A 13,111-nucleotide genomic window follows, 5' to 3' on the forward strand; every position below is an offset into this window, starting at 1 on the left:
ATGTATAAAAAGGTTTAATACAAAAACAAAATTCAACATTTCTTACTACAGCCAAGAAGCAACGATCCAAAGTGTTAGATCTGATAGTGTAAGGCAAAGATGACGTGAGATGTGTGTGTGTGACATTAGTGTGCATACACTTGCGTTTAACTGCCACTCCTTTGGGTCCTTGGCATTAGAGACACAAATATTTCGGGTTGTATTCTTCCTGACACTAAAACCACAAAGGAAAATAACCCCCAATAAATATTGATGTCAAATATCTCCAAGCTCTAAAGGCACAGGAGGAGAATTTACATGTGAACTGGGAACAACACACGCACACACACACACACACACACAAACAAACGTTAGAAAAATGTGAATAAACATACTTAACGCAGACATAACAACGATGTGTCTATCCGCTCCTTTATCAGTCTTCCCAATGAAGTTCTGAGTAATGAAAATGTTAGTGTTATGTACGAGGAAAAGCGTGTTTTATTTTTGGTACAATTTTGTGTTACTGCATGAACAGGAATCTCTGTGCCTTTGTGTAAGTATTTGTAATTGCGTGTTCATTACTTTTGCATGTCACAGATTTCTATTTCCCCTTGTACTGTAGAATTAGTTTGACACCTTGTATATAGTGATAATAATAACACTAGCAAAGTACTTGTGGATGATCTGTAACCTTTCACAGGGACACAAATCAGTTATTTCAAACAAGTTTCAACACACAACTGTTTCAGTAACGGAAAAATATATTTAAAAAACATCTTTGGAGAGGGTTTGTTAAAGAGAAGCAAATGCCTTAAATTTGGTGTTTAGAAAGGATATTTTCATCCTGGGTGCCCTGCCTTTTTACCTCCTCATGGGTGTTTGCTTGGTACTGTACATCACAACTCCATGCACATATTAATGTTATATATAAATTGCCTGGGGTGGTTTAGTGTCCCGAATCTCCACCCTGTCTAAATAGATGGGAACTGCTTTTAAATCCATGTGAAATGTAAGACACCTATAGGCCAGGTATAAAGGATATCCCTGCTTCAGCACAGGTGGCTCAGTCAGTGGCTCAGATTGAGCTACCTGTGCTGACGCAGGTATATCCTGAAAACCTGACCTGTTGGTGGCCCTTAAGAACTGGGGTTGGCCACTGCTGGGTTAGTGCTTTAACTCTGTAAATAACACTAATGATATTAATAAGCGATAACTCACTGAAGTCCGTGTTAATCAGAGCTAGCGATGCAATTGGGGAGAGATGGCACGCTTTTGTGCCGTAGGGCAATATATTAGGCTTAATATAAACCACTCTTTAATACCTGACACTACCAATGCATTGCAAAGGAATGCTTTCAGGCACCAAAGGGGTTAACGTGAAAACAACAAAAAAACCCTTGCAAATAATATACAAAAAGCATAACATGCATCTGTGCAAATGTGGAGCTTTCACCTAAGTGGCGAGATAATCATGGGATGACCTTCGCTACCTGGCTACTAAGGGGTTAATATACGAATACACTGTTAATATTACATATTGTTTTGTCACTTATTGTAGGTTGGCTAGTCCTCGTGCCCATTGTATACAAAGGCGCGATACGCCCAGCGCCAACCTGGGGACGTGGATTAAAATTGGAGATATTGTCAAGTTTCGTAGCGTAGTGAATAGCATGGGCGTTAGGTTGGCTGGCGTTAGGGTAGCTGGCGTTAGGGTAGCTGGCTTTGGGTAGCTGGCGTTAGGGTAACTGGCGTTAGGGTAGCTGGCGTTAGGTTAGCTGGCGTTAGGTTAGCTGGCGTTAGGTTAGCTGGCGTTAGGGTAGCTGGCGTTAGGTTAGCTGGCGTTAGGTTAGCTGGCGTTAGGTTAGCTGGCGTTAGGGTAGCTGGCGTTAGGTTAGCTGGCGTTATGGTAGCTGGCGTTAGGTTAGCTGGCGTTAGGGTAGCTGGCGTTAGGGTAGCTGGCTTTGGGTTAGCTGGCGTTAGGGTAGCTGGCGTTGGGTTAGCTGGCGTTGGGTTAGCTGGCGTTGGGTTAGCTGGCGTTGGGTTAGCTGGCGTTGGGGTAGCTGGCGTTGGGGTAGCTGGCGATGGGTGTTGTTTGGACTGTTGATCGCGGTGCGATTGATTCAGAGCGTATAGAATAAGCTTATTTACCAAGATTCCCACATTAGCCCCTGAAGTAAAAAATAATAATCAGAAAACGCTTCAGATGATATCGCATAAACCCCTGAATGTTAAAAACAGCGAAGCCTGACGTATTAATGTCATCACTGAATGAGTTAACATGCAGTATAGATTACTACATCATTCTGTGTAAGGCTGCGGCGCCAGTGCCTGCGCTGCACGCGTGCTTGCGAGGCTGGCGGCGCGTGCAGCCGAATATATATATATATATATATATATATATATATATATATATATATATATATATATATATATATATATATATATATATATATATATATATATATATATATATATATATATATATATATATACAGACCAGCCAAATACATGCAGATGAGCATACAGTTGTATTTACATTTGCATATTTGCTTTGCTGTGGAGGGTTTTTGTCACTTTTTTTACTCACCATAACTTAACTCAGTATATATGTATATATGGATATATGTATATATGGATATATATGTGTATGTATATGTGTATGTGCATGTATATGTATATGTGTGTATATATATATTATATATGTGTGTATATATGTGTATATATATGTGTATATATATATGCATATATATATATATATATATATCTCTTATCGGCACAATCAGTCTGTAAGTGCACAGAGAAACAATTTCCTGCTGAAAACAGCCACATTTGCTTAAATGTGTTTGCAACTGGTAGCTAGCTATGCAAGTTATATGCTTGTTTCCACTGATGTATTACACCCACTTCCTCCCCCTTGCACTGTAGGCGGGTTCTGTGTGATGAGAGTGGTGTAGTGTTCTTATTGCTGACACTGCAGGCTTGTCTGTCTCCCTCCTTACTGTAGCCTGGGAGTCAGTCTGGGTAATGCTAGCAATTCAGCACACAACTGGATTTTCTAAACCGGTCTCACTGCAAAGCACCGTGGAGGTGATCTATAGAGCTTCACCCTTTGAGTTCTGCACTCGGGATCAACTGTGACCACCGAACCGGCTAGCCCTGAAGCCACAATGGTGGCCAAGGATTATCCCTTTTACCTCACAGTCAAGAGGGCAAATCTGACCATAGAAGTACAAACGGCAAGGAACCCCACTAAAGAGATACAGGTAAAGTCAGACGTATGGATGTCAGCAGCCCTTTCAGTGTGTGTGTGTGTGTGTGTGTGTGTGTGTGTGTGTGTGTGTGTGTGTGTGTGTGTGTGTGTGTGTGTGTGTGTGTGTGTGTGTGTGTGTGTGTGTGTGTGTGTGTGTGTGTGTGTGTGTGTGTGTGTGTGTGTGTGTGTGTGTGTGTGTGTGTGTGTGTGTGTGTGTCTGTGCTTTTTGGAAGCCTTGCAACAATATTAAACTCTGTACTTAAATTGCTCAGATCCACCTTGTTCATGGTGGCCCCTATTCCAGGTGCTGTGACGCTGCTTCTCTGAGCTGCAGAGGAGGACTGCTCAACATATTAGGGACTGAACACTTGTACAGTACAGGAGAGTGGCATATGGGCATATGGGCAAATGTGTCTGCCTGGTACTTGGCTGTAAGTGTTTAGGTTTGAATTTTAGTGTATGCCACTCACACCACCATTGTTCTGAATCAATGCCATATAATTGTGTATCCTAATGGTTCTGATAATGTCTAAACCCTCATTGCAGTTGTAGTAAGCAACAGTTAAATTGCAAGCAACGTTGTGATACCGTATAGGTAACACAAATACACTCTGTCAGTCTTCTGTTCTGTTCATGTTCTTTTTGTACTTAACACCTGCATTGTTTTAGAATGATTTGTCATAGTGTGTGATATATATATATATATATATATATATATATATATATATATATATATATATATATATATGGAAAAAAGACACATTTATCAAGTTCAACCTCAATTTAACGTGTCGTAAAACATAATTAACATACACAATATAACTGTATAACAATATAACAATATATATATATATATATATCAGCTCATTTGCAGTTATATTGTGTATGTTAATTGTGTTTTACGACACATGTAATATTGAGGTTGAACTTGATAGATGTGTCTTTTTTTTCAACCTCATCTACTATGTAGCTGTGTATTTTTGCCAGTGCATTGTGTTTACCACAATGTGGTGAATTTTATATTGTGAGATTTCTCCCAGGTAGTATCATACCCTCCAGCTGTGCCTATTTAGAAGGTTCTGTACTTATTTAATTCAGCCGTAATTTTTTTTAATCTATTTCCGCCATTGGTTAAAACTCAGAACCTTCAGCTAATTAAAGCATCATTGCATATAGTAAATTGCATATAGTAAATTGCATATAGTAAATTGCATGTGTTACAATTCCTCCTGGCGTCGCTTGCTCGGAAGCGCCTCAATCACGCACTGAGGTAGCAAATAAAGTACCTCTTTTCATATTCTAAATGTTGGAGGGTCGGGTAGTATTAGAAAAAATGTCAGCGTCTGCTGCTTTGTCTTTGCAACACAGTGCAAAGGTAACCCACCTACTTCAGTGCTTCCAGGGGCATGTAACTCCATTCTTGACAGGCCCTGTCAGCAATAACATAGCTCCCAACTGTACCTCTTCAGCGGGTACACTACATGTTTTGGGGTCCTGTATGACCAGCTATACCTGTTAAACAGAAAGCTTCCATAGGAATTGCTTGGAGTTTCCCCATCCAGCACCTGGAGAGGAACCACAGTGGTACCTATTTTATGTGCAAAATGTTGGCCATAAATGGGTTAACATGAGCAAGTACTCACCAGATTAGCTTCAGTGCATGGTAATGGAAACCAAATATGTGTAACTCCTATAAACTGCAAGACACAGAAAACGTTTGAGCTGAACCTGTCTGAACACATAGCTCGTGCTTCTACCTGCCAGGACGCTTCTAACCTGTGTGTGTTCGGAGGAGTATTACTGAAGGTAACATTGGCTTCCCCAACTCCAATGATACAAACCGATTTCTGTTGTAATTATTAACTGTAAGGAAGATTTAACAGCTGAACACAGTTGAAACAAATGCACTAAGCTGACTCTGGGTACCTATCCTCATTATTATATGGTTTCTGCATTTTCTCCCCTAAAATAAAGAATGATGCAGGCAGGGTATAGCACAATGAGATCAGCTCTTTGCTGGGCCATTTAGGGGCCATTTTTTTTTATCTTTCTTCCTGTTAACTGGAAAAAATATTGAATAACGATGTTCTCCTACCATTTGAATAATTATTTTGTAACATTTTCTAGTGATAACTCCATGCCAGGGAGGCCAGTGCAAGGCAATGCAGGTGTTAACAATGGGAAATAACAGCGAGACATCTCCCCTTGGCAAATAGTGAGGTTTCCTCAAATGCATAAAAAAAGCTATTAGGTAGTGGCACTTTACACTAAATAAATAGATTTACACACATATACTTTTTCACCTTCATCAACAATTAATTTGCGATACGTGAATATGTTTTGTGCCTACAGTACTTGTATAAGGTCACCTGTCTCTTTGTGTGTTTGCACACTTGTTAACACTTGTTACTGTTGTACCCAGCAGCAGCCTGTTCTTGTTTTGCATTTCCCTTTGTTTAAAAAGTGACAAACCCCTCCACTGGAGCTATAGTGCACTTATCACCCTACTGCAGCCAGTGCTGTAATCTTTGCACACTCGTTTTCCACTTTGTCTCATTTAATATAACATATGATATTTTGTTTCATTTATTCGTTGCATGATGTTGTCTTGTAGTATATGTGACTATCTACTCTTTATATAAAGAGATGTTAAAGTCAGTTATCGCCAGGTAAACATCTACAAAGTAAATATAAAGACGTTCTCCGTGTTTATCAATATAATTAGATTTTTTTTTTTTAAATATCTTTGTATTTAACTCTTTTTAATAACAATTCAAACCATGGACTGCTTGCAGAGCTTTTGCTATTCTGTACTGTTTGTTCCCCATTGCATTGCCAGGTTTATGAACAAAAGCTTGATAAGAATTGTGGTTTTCTTGTAAATGTATGCACTGAGCAGAGTGTTTCCAAGAGGAAGGGGGTGTCTCTCCCAGATAAGCACCTTTTGAAAAAGAATGACCTTTGTTTTCTCAAGCACTTCTAGATATGTAGCAGCTGCCAGCATGTCACTGGGATCAACAGGTTTTCTCAGTTTCTGAAGAGTTATTTACAGCCAAGAAGGCAGCATTCCAAGCCCCTGCTACACCAAACTTTATCAAAGCAATTTTCTTTCAAAAGCAACACTTTGCGGTCAGGAGGAGCACATCCCAAGTACGAACATGCTCTAGTGTGTCGTGATTTTTTCCATATACTTACAGCTCAACAAGTCTCCGTCTAATTAAATAATTGATCACTAAGACATCATTTTTGGATGACTACACACATTCCTGCCGTACTATCATCTATCACGGAGCCCCCCACACTAATTCTAATGGGAGAGATGCTTATGTAGGGGGGGGGGGGCGCTTCTAATTGGTTATTAGTGTAGAGTAGATTGTGAGACAGAAGGACAAACAATGATAGGAGATCTGTCAAGGGACTTTATACAGAAAGAAAAATGGTGGGATGGGTAAAATATTCACCAGAGTTCATCTACTTTATGACTTTAATACAAACACTCACATGTATTTCATGAAAACGGTTGGTAAATAGTACCCACTTTTTACAGACTTTTGGCAGCTGTTGCAAATTTCACGATTATTCGCATACATTAGTTGAGAAGTGCACATTTTTTTAAAATCTGTGAATGAATAAATGGCTCCCTTTCCAACATTTCGAGAAGTAAACTGGACTTATTCGCAAATCTCTCGAGCGGAGGGATGCGCTTAAATATGAACTGTTGTTATGAAAAGAGGAGAGTATAGATTTAGTTTTTCATGGCGACTCTTCCAGTTGGCAGTGAGAATGCGAAAGAAGTGTTGACTCCAGCGTTTTCATTTCCAAGCTATGACACAACACTGTAGGATGTATCATTCAACATATTTAATAGCCCTTTAGGTATGCTAAAAAAAAAAGAGAGGCCTGGTTAGACATTTTTTTTAGGATTTAATCATGTCTATTAATAGTTTAATTACTAAAGGACAAAGAAGAATTCTCAGAAATGTCACACTATTTATTGCACCGATTTTCAGACTCCTTTGGCATTGAGGAGGTTCAGTTTTCATTCTTTATACTTTGTCACATTTTTTATGGTATTCCTATTAATTGGGATTTTTTTTTTTTCAAGAATAACCTCTTGGTTGTTCTGCATTTCTATTATATTCATAATAATACATGTTTGTCGTATTGGGCTGACAATATGACATGGACAATCACATAGCGCTGTACAGAATGATGAGATTACAACCTCATTGTCAGAGGTAACGGGTCTGATTCTATATTTCCGTTTATTTGTAAAGCGCCAAAATCTTCCGCAGCGTGGTACAATGAGGGTACAGAGTGACATCGATTACATTAACAGAAAGACATACAGATAATGGCAAACAGGTAATGGAGCTCACAATTAGAGGGAATAAGGGGCAATGATGAAATAAAAGGGTCCGATTCTATATGTGCAGAAGCAGTTTGTCAGGCTGTTTTTTACCGAAATTCCCCATTTCGTACAATGGGGAATTCCAGTTGAAAATGTCCTGATCGGCTTTTTAGGCCCCAAAGTTATTTGCCCGATTTGAACCAGGTTGATCCCCTTCAAAGTCAGAGTTCTTAGCACAAAGGTACTCCACATGCCCCAAATAAATATTTGACAAGCATTTATATTCCCAAGTTAAGTGCAAAAGGTTGGAAGACTGATAGGTCTGGCTAGTGGTGGCTGGGTTAAGGTTTTTGTTTTTTTTTAAACTGTGCTGCTCAAAGCATGCAACACTGATCGCTTTTTTATTGTTACGATGTTGAAGAAAAACGGTGGTTTAGCTGTTTCTGGAAGTGGTCGTTTGTCTTCCCGTACGCTCTTCATATTTTATACGTTTCTTTTGGGGGCTTCGAATCGCTGACACAGATGGAAAGGGCAATTTTCAAGCACACTCAAACCTCTCCTCTCTGTGTTTAGCCTGTCAAGAAGGGTGTCGGTTGGAATGGTTTTGTGATGTGGGAAATAGATTGAGACCACTGAATCATTTAACTTAGGACTTCAAACAGCTTTCAGCTGCTAATTGCATTTTGGTCATGGGTGATCAGAGCAGCTTTTGAACCAGTAAAACACAGGAGAAGACCTGCATATATCCAACTGATAATCTGTGAAGCCACCCAGGCCCTCTAAATTAACCCTTTTAACCTTTTCTAAATGACAATGACCACCGTATAGTACAAACAGTGATCACCAGTACTTTAATAGACTACAAACAAACCAAACGCTTTTTATTGCTTAGGGTAAAGATACCTCTTAAGAGGCCAACTATTAATTGTAGCTCTTACAAAACAATTCTAAATAGTGCACTTACAAAGTGACCCTATCACACTATTAGCATTTATATTTTGAACTACTGTATTAAGGTGACGCAAACCCATATTAGTGTTTTGGTTCTGTGAAGATCATTTATTTTATTTGGCACAGAACACCACATAGAATTCTCAGGCTCTGTAAATTCACGCCCCGAAGTGCTCACATTTAATATTAATATATTTTATGTCTATGGTGTCAACATATTCTACAGCGCAGTACAGCGAGACAAACTGAGGCAGTAGGAAGGAGGTATGCCCTGTCCCTAGAAGCTGGAGATTTTCAGGGGGGTGCAGAGCTTACAGAGACCCCGCGCTCTTCCCGAAGGAATCTCAATTTAATGTCGGCGAGCAGCGAAGGCCTCTGTAAGGTCTCCTACCTTGGCTCAGGCGTCTTCTGGCGACATGTTGCCATGGCAACGTGACGTCATGATGTCAGAATGCCGGAGCCAAGGTAAGGAGGGGGGCGGGAGATCCGGCAGGGAGGCGCAGGGGAGAATTGCGCACCCCTGATCTAGGTAAAGGGCGATGCATCATTTGCCCGCGTTACATGGTACGGTCACTGGATCTTGAGTTGACTTGTGTTGGTCGTTGACCGTATTTATTGCAATGTGCTAGTTACAAAGTCAGCACTTTATAGGACTAAAGTACCGGTGCTGATAAAGGGAAAGGTTCAGTTGTACGAGGTAGATCTGATTTCCAGACGCGTGTGCTAAAGGCCTTCAGAATTCTGTGCTTGGTGGTATAATTATAGTTTAGTGAGGAATATAAAAACGTAGGATCATGCAACTATTATATATATATATATATATATATATATATATATATATATATATTTGTATATGTATGTATATATATATAGTGTGTGTGTGTGTGTGTGTGTGTGTGTGTGTGTGTGTGTGACCGAGGAAATTCAACAACGGAAGGTAATAAGTCCATAGCTACATGTGCAGTAAAACGTTTCTTACATGTGAGAGCTGGGAAGAGGGTACAGAAAGCAAGTACACAAAACAGCTGGCTGTACTGTCAGAAGATGATAATTATACACTGATCATTTATATTGATTACTATAGATAAACATGTCTGGGCTTAACAGGTGACATTGTATTTAACTTTGGGGGGTTTTTCTCTTGATTTTACAGTCGTAACAAGTTCATTTTATAATCCCACAGTGATTACTTCCTATATTATTAAATATAATCGTATAGAGCAAGGGTGGGAAACTCGAGTCCTCAAGAGCCACCAACAGGTCAGGTTTTCAGGATATCCCGGCTTCAGCACAGGTGGTTCTGTCTTTGTCGGAGCCACTGATTGAGCACCTGTGCTGAATCAGGGATGTCCTGAAAACCTGACCTGTTGATGGCCCTTGCGGACTGCAGTTGCCCACCCCTGGAATAAGATGCTTGTATGGTTTGGGCAGCACATAAAATGACTGCAGTTTTCTCTCGCAGGAAGCACTGCTCTGGCAGATACCTGTGATTCTTAATGAGACATGTAGAACAATTAAAAACTGGATGACATTTGTGAAAGCGTTGCACCTTTAAAGTTCACAGCAAAGCCACAGGGGCCAGTGGCTTTCATCTGCGAAGTGCCACGGTTATTAAGTACAGTTCAGCCAAGATTAGCCCGGCACTGTGATTGGATGTTGTTATCTGAGCTCTTGATTGGATGTTGTTATCTGAGCTCTTGATTGGAGGCCTTCGACCAGCAATGATAAAAAACACTTACGTTGAGCACATTCACGTCGAAAGCAGGTCCCCCCCAAACCTGAAGTACCCCATAATCACACAAAACCTTCACTGCAGCCAGGGATTCTGGGTAATGACATGCAAATGAGCACTCCGGATATAGAGAACACATGTAGGAAGTTTCGCAGAAGTGGAATATGATAACAGAATTAGTTGTGTACAGTCTGTGAAATATAAATATATATATATATATATATATATATATATATATATATATATATATATATACTGTGTACAGATATGTTTGAAGCCCAATGCAGCAGATTTAAAAAAAAAAATGATCTCTGTTAAAAGGATTTGTTATCTCTAATACTAAACAAGGGTCCCGCAGTGAAGAGGAGTATTAAGTACAGCTGCGGGCACTATATAAATAAAGCTATACAGACACACACTGAGGAGAGTTTACATTTGCCAGGGGAATGGAAGCAGAAGCGCCTGTATAATGTTTGACAGAAGATAAGTGTCTTTAACAAATGCAGCCACAAGAAAACTCCTCACATCGCCTTTGTTTTTCCTTGAATAATGCACTTGATTGAAAGGTCAAAGGTCAATACACAAAGCAAACGCTGCGTATAATATCTTAACTCCAATGTACCCGCAAAACAGGAACAATAAATCCTGACTGCTCCTCACTGTGCGACTTTGCATGACTGCTCCTCACTGTGCGACTTTGCATGACTGCTCCTCACTGTGCGACTTTGCATGACTGCTCCTCACTGTGCGACTTTGCATGACTGCTCCTCACTGTGCGACTTTACGTGACTGCTCCTCACTGTGCGACTTTGCGTGACTGCTCCTCACTGTGCGACTTTGCGTGACTGCTCCTCACTGTGCGACTTTGCATGACTGCTCCTCACTGTGCGACTTTGCGTGACTGCTCCTCACTGTGCGACTTTACGTGACTGCTCCTCACTGTGCGACTTTGCGTGACTGCTCCTCACTGTGCGACTTTGCATGACTGCTCCTCGCTGTGCGACTTTGCGTGACTGCTCCTCACTGTGCGACTTTGCGTGACTGCTCCTCACTGTGCGACTTTGCGTGACTGCTCCTCACTGTGCGACTTTACGTGACTGCTCCTCACTGTGCGACTTTGCATGACTGCTCCTCACTGTGCGACTTTACGTGACTGCTCCTCACTGTGCGACTTTGCGTGACTGCTCCTCACTGTGCGACTTTGCGTGACGGCTCCTCACTGTGCGACTTTGCATGACTGCTCCTCACTGTGCGACTTTGCGTGACTGCTCCTCACTGTGCGACTTTGCATGACTGCTCCTCACTGTGCGACTTTGCGTGACTGCTCCTCACTGTGCGACTTTGCATGACGGCTCCTCACTGTGCGACTTTGCGTGACTGCTCCTCACTGTGCGACTTTACGTGACTGCTCCTCACTGTGCGACTTTACGTGACTGCTCCTCACTGTGCGACTTTGCATGACTGCTCCTCACTGTGCGACTTTGCGTGACTGCTCCTCACTGTGCGACTTTGCATGACTGCTCCTCACTGTGCGACTTTGCATGACGGCTCCTCACTGTGCGACTTTGCGTGACTGCTCCTCACTGTGCGACTTTGCATGACTGCTCCTCACTGTGCGACTTTGCGTGACTGCTCCTCACTGTGCGACTTTACGTGACTGCTCCTCACTGTGCGACTTTACGTGACTGCTCCTCACTGTGCGACTTTACGTGACTGCTCCTCACAGTGCGACTTTGCATGACTGCTCCTCACTGTGCGACTTTGCATGACTGCTCCTCACTGTGCGACTTTGCGTGACTGCTCCTCACTGTGCGACTTTGCATGACTGCTCCTCACTGTGCGACTTTGCGTGACTGCTCCTCACAGTGCGACTTTACGTGACTGCTCCTCACTGTGCGACTTTGCGTGACTGCTCCTCACTGTGCGACTTTACGTGACTGGTGATGCAGGGCTAACCTTTAGGTCAGGGGTCTCAAACTCCGCCCTCAAGGGCCACCAACAGGCCAAATTTATGGATATCCTTGCTTCAGCACAGGTGGCTCAATCAGTCGAAGACTGAGCCACTGATTGAGCCACCTGTGCTGAAGCAGGGATATCCATAAATGCTGGCCTGTTGGTGGCCCACGAAGGCTGAGTTTGAGACCCCTGCTTTAGATAAACAATCACGGTGTTGTACATAACTTTATCCCAAGAGGCATAGGGCTAAGGACCCGCTGTGGTCGTCGGCGCGCGGCCGCGGGCACCAGCCCCTTTCCTCCAGTCTGGAGGTCCCCGCTGGCTCCTTCCGACGTGGTTGACTGCGTGCTGTGACTGCGTGCTGTGACGCGTGCTGTGACTGCGTGCTGTGACTGCGTGCTGTGACTGCGTGCTGTGACGCGTGCTGTGACTGCGTGCTGTGACTGCGTGCTGGGACTGCGTGCTGGGACTGCGTGCTGGGACTGCGTGCTGGGACTGCGTGCTGGGACTGCGTGCTGGGACTGAGTGCTGGGACTGAGTGCTGGGACTGCGTGCTGTGACTGCGTGCTGTGACTGCGTGCTGTGACGCGTGCTGTGACGCGTGCTGTGACGCGTGCTGTGACTGCGTGCTGTGACTGCGTGCTGTGACGCATCTGCCGGCCGATGCTCCAAGCTCCTGGTGATTTGCAGATGTGACGCGTCACGTGGTGCAGCAGTCAGCCAATGAGGAGGGGAGCTGTCGAGCTGAGGGAGGGAGGGAGGGAGGGAGGCTGGGCTGAAACAGTGCTGGGCTGAAAGGCTCCATACGCACCCCATATCCTGCGCTCCCCTCTCCCCGGGTTTGCTGATGGGAGAGGGGGTGACGGGGCACAGGTCCGCTCCCTGTCTC

The 13,111-nt window shown here is 42.8% G+C and overlaps 1 protein-coding gene across 3 annotated transcripts in view; it reads left to right on the forward strand.

Annotated features, from left to right (window-relative positions):
- Positions 1 to 13,111, forward strand: part of ARHGEF3 (Rho guanine nucleotide exchange factor 3) — a 220,107-nt gene that overhangs the window by 173,098 nt on the left and 33,898 nt on the right. The window contains exon 1 of one of the 3 annotated variants that reach the window (XM_075574840.1): positions 2,935 to 3,245. The exons of the other annotated variants lie outside the window; for them this stretch is intronic. Coding sequence (XP_075430955.1) covers positions 3,150 to 3,245 — 96 coding nt within the window. The 5' untranslated portion in view covers positions 2,935 to 3,149. Of the gene's footprint in view, positions 1 to 2,934; positions 3,246 to 13,111 lie in introns of those variants that run through there. 3 annotated transcript variants of the gene reach the window in all.

This window comes from Ascaphus truei, chromosome 17, assembly GCF_040206685.1.
Source record: "Ascaphus truei isolate aAscTru1 chromosome 17, aAscTru1.hap1, whole genome shotgun sequence".
Lineage (NCBI taxonomy): Eukaryota > Metazoa > Chordata > Amphibia > Anura > Ascaphidae > Ascaphus > Ascaphus truei.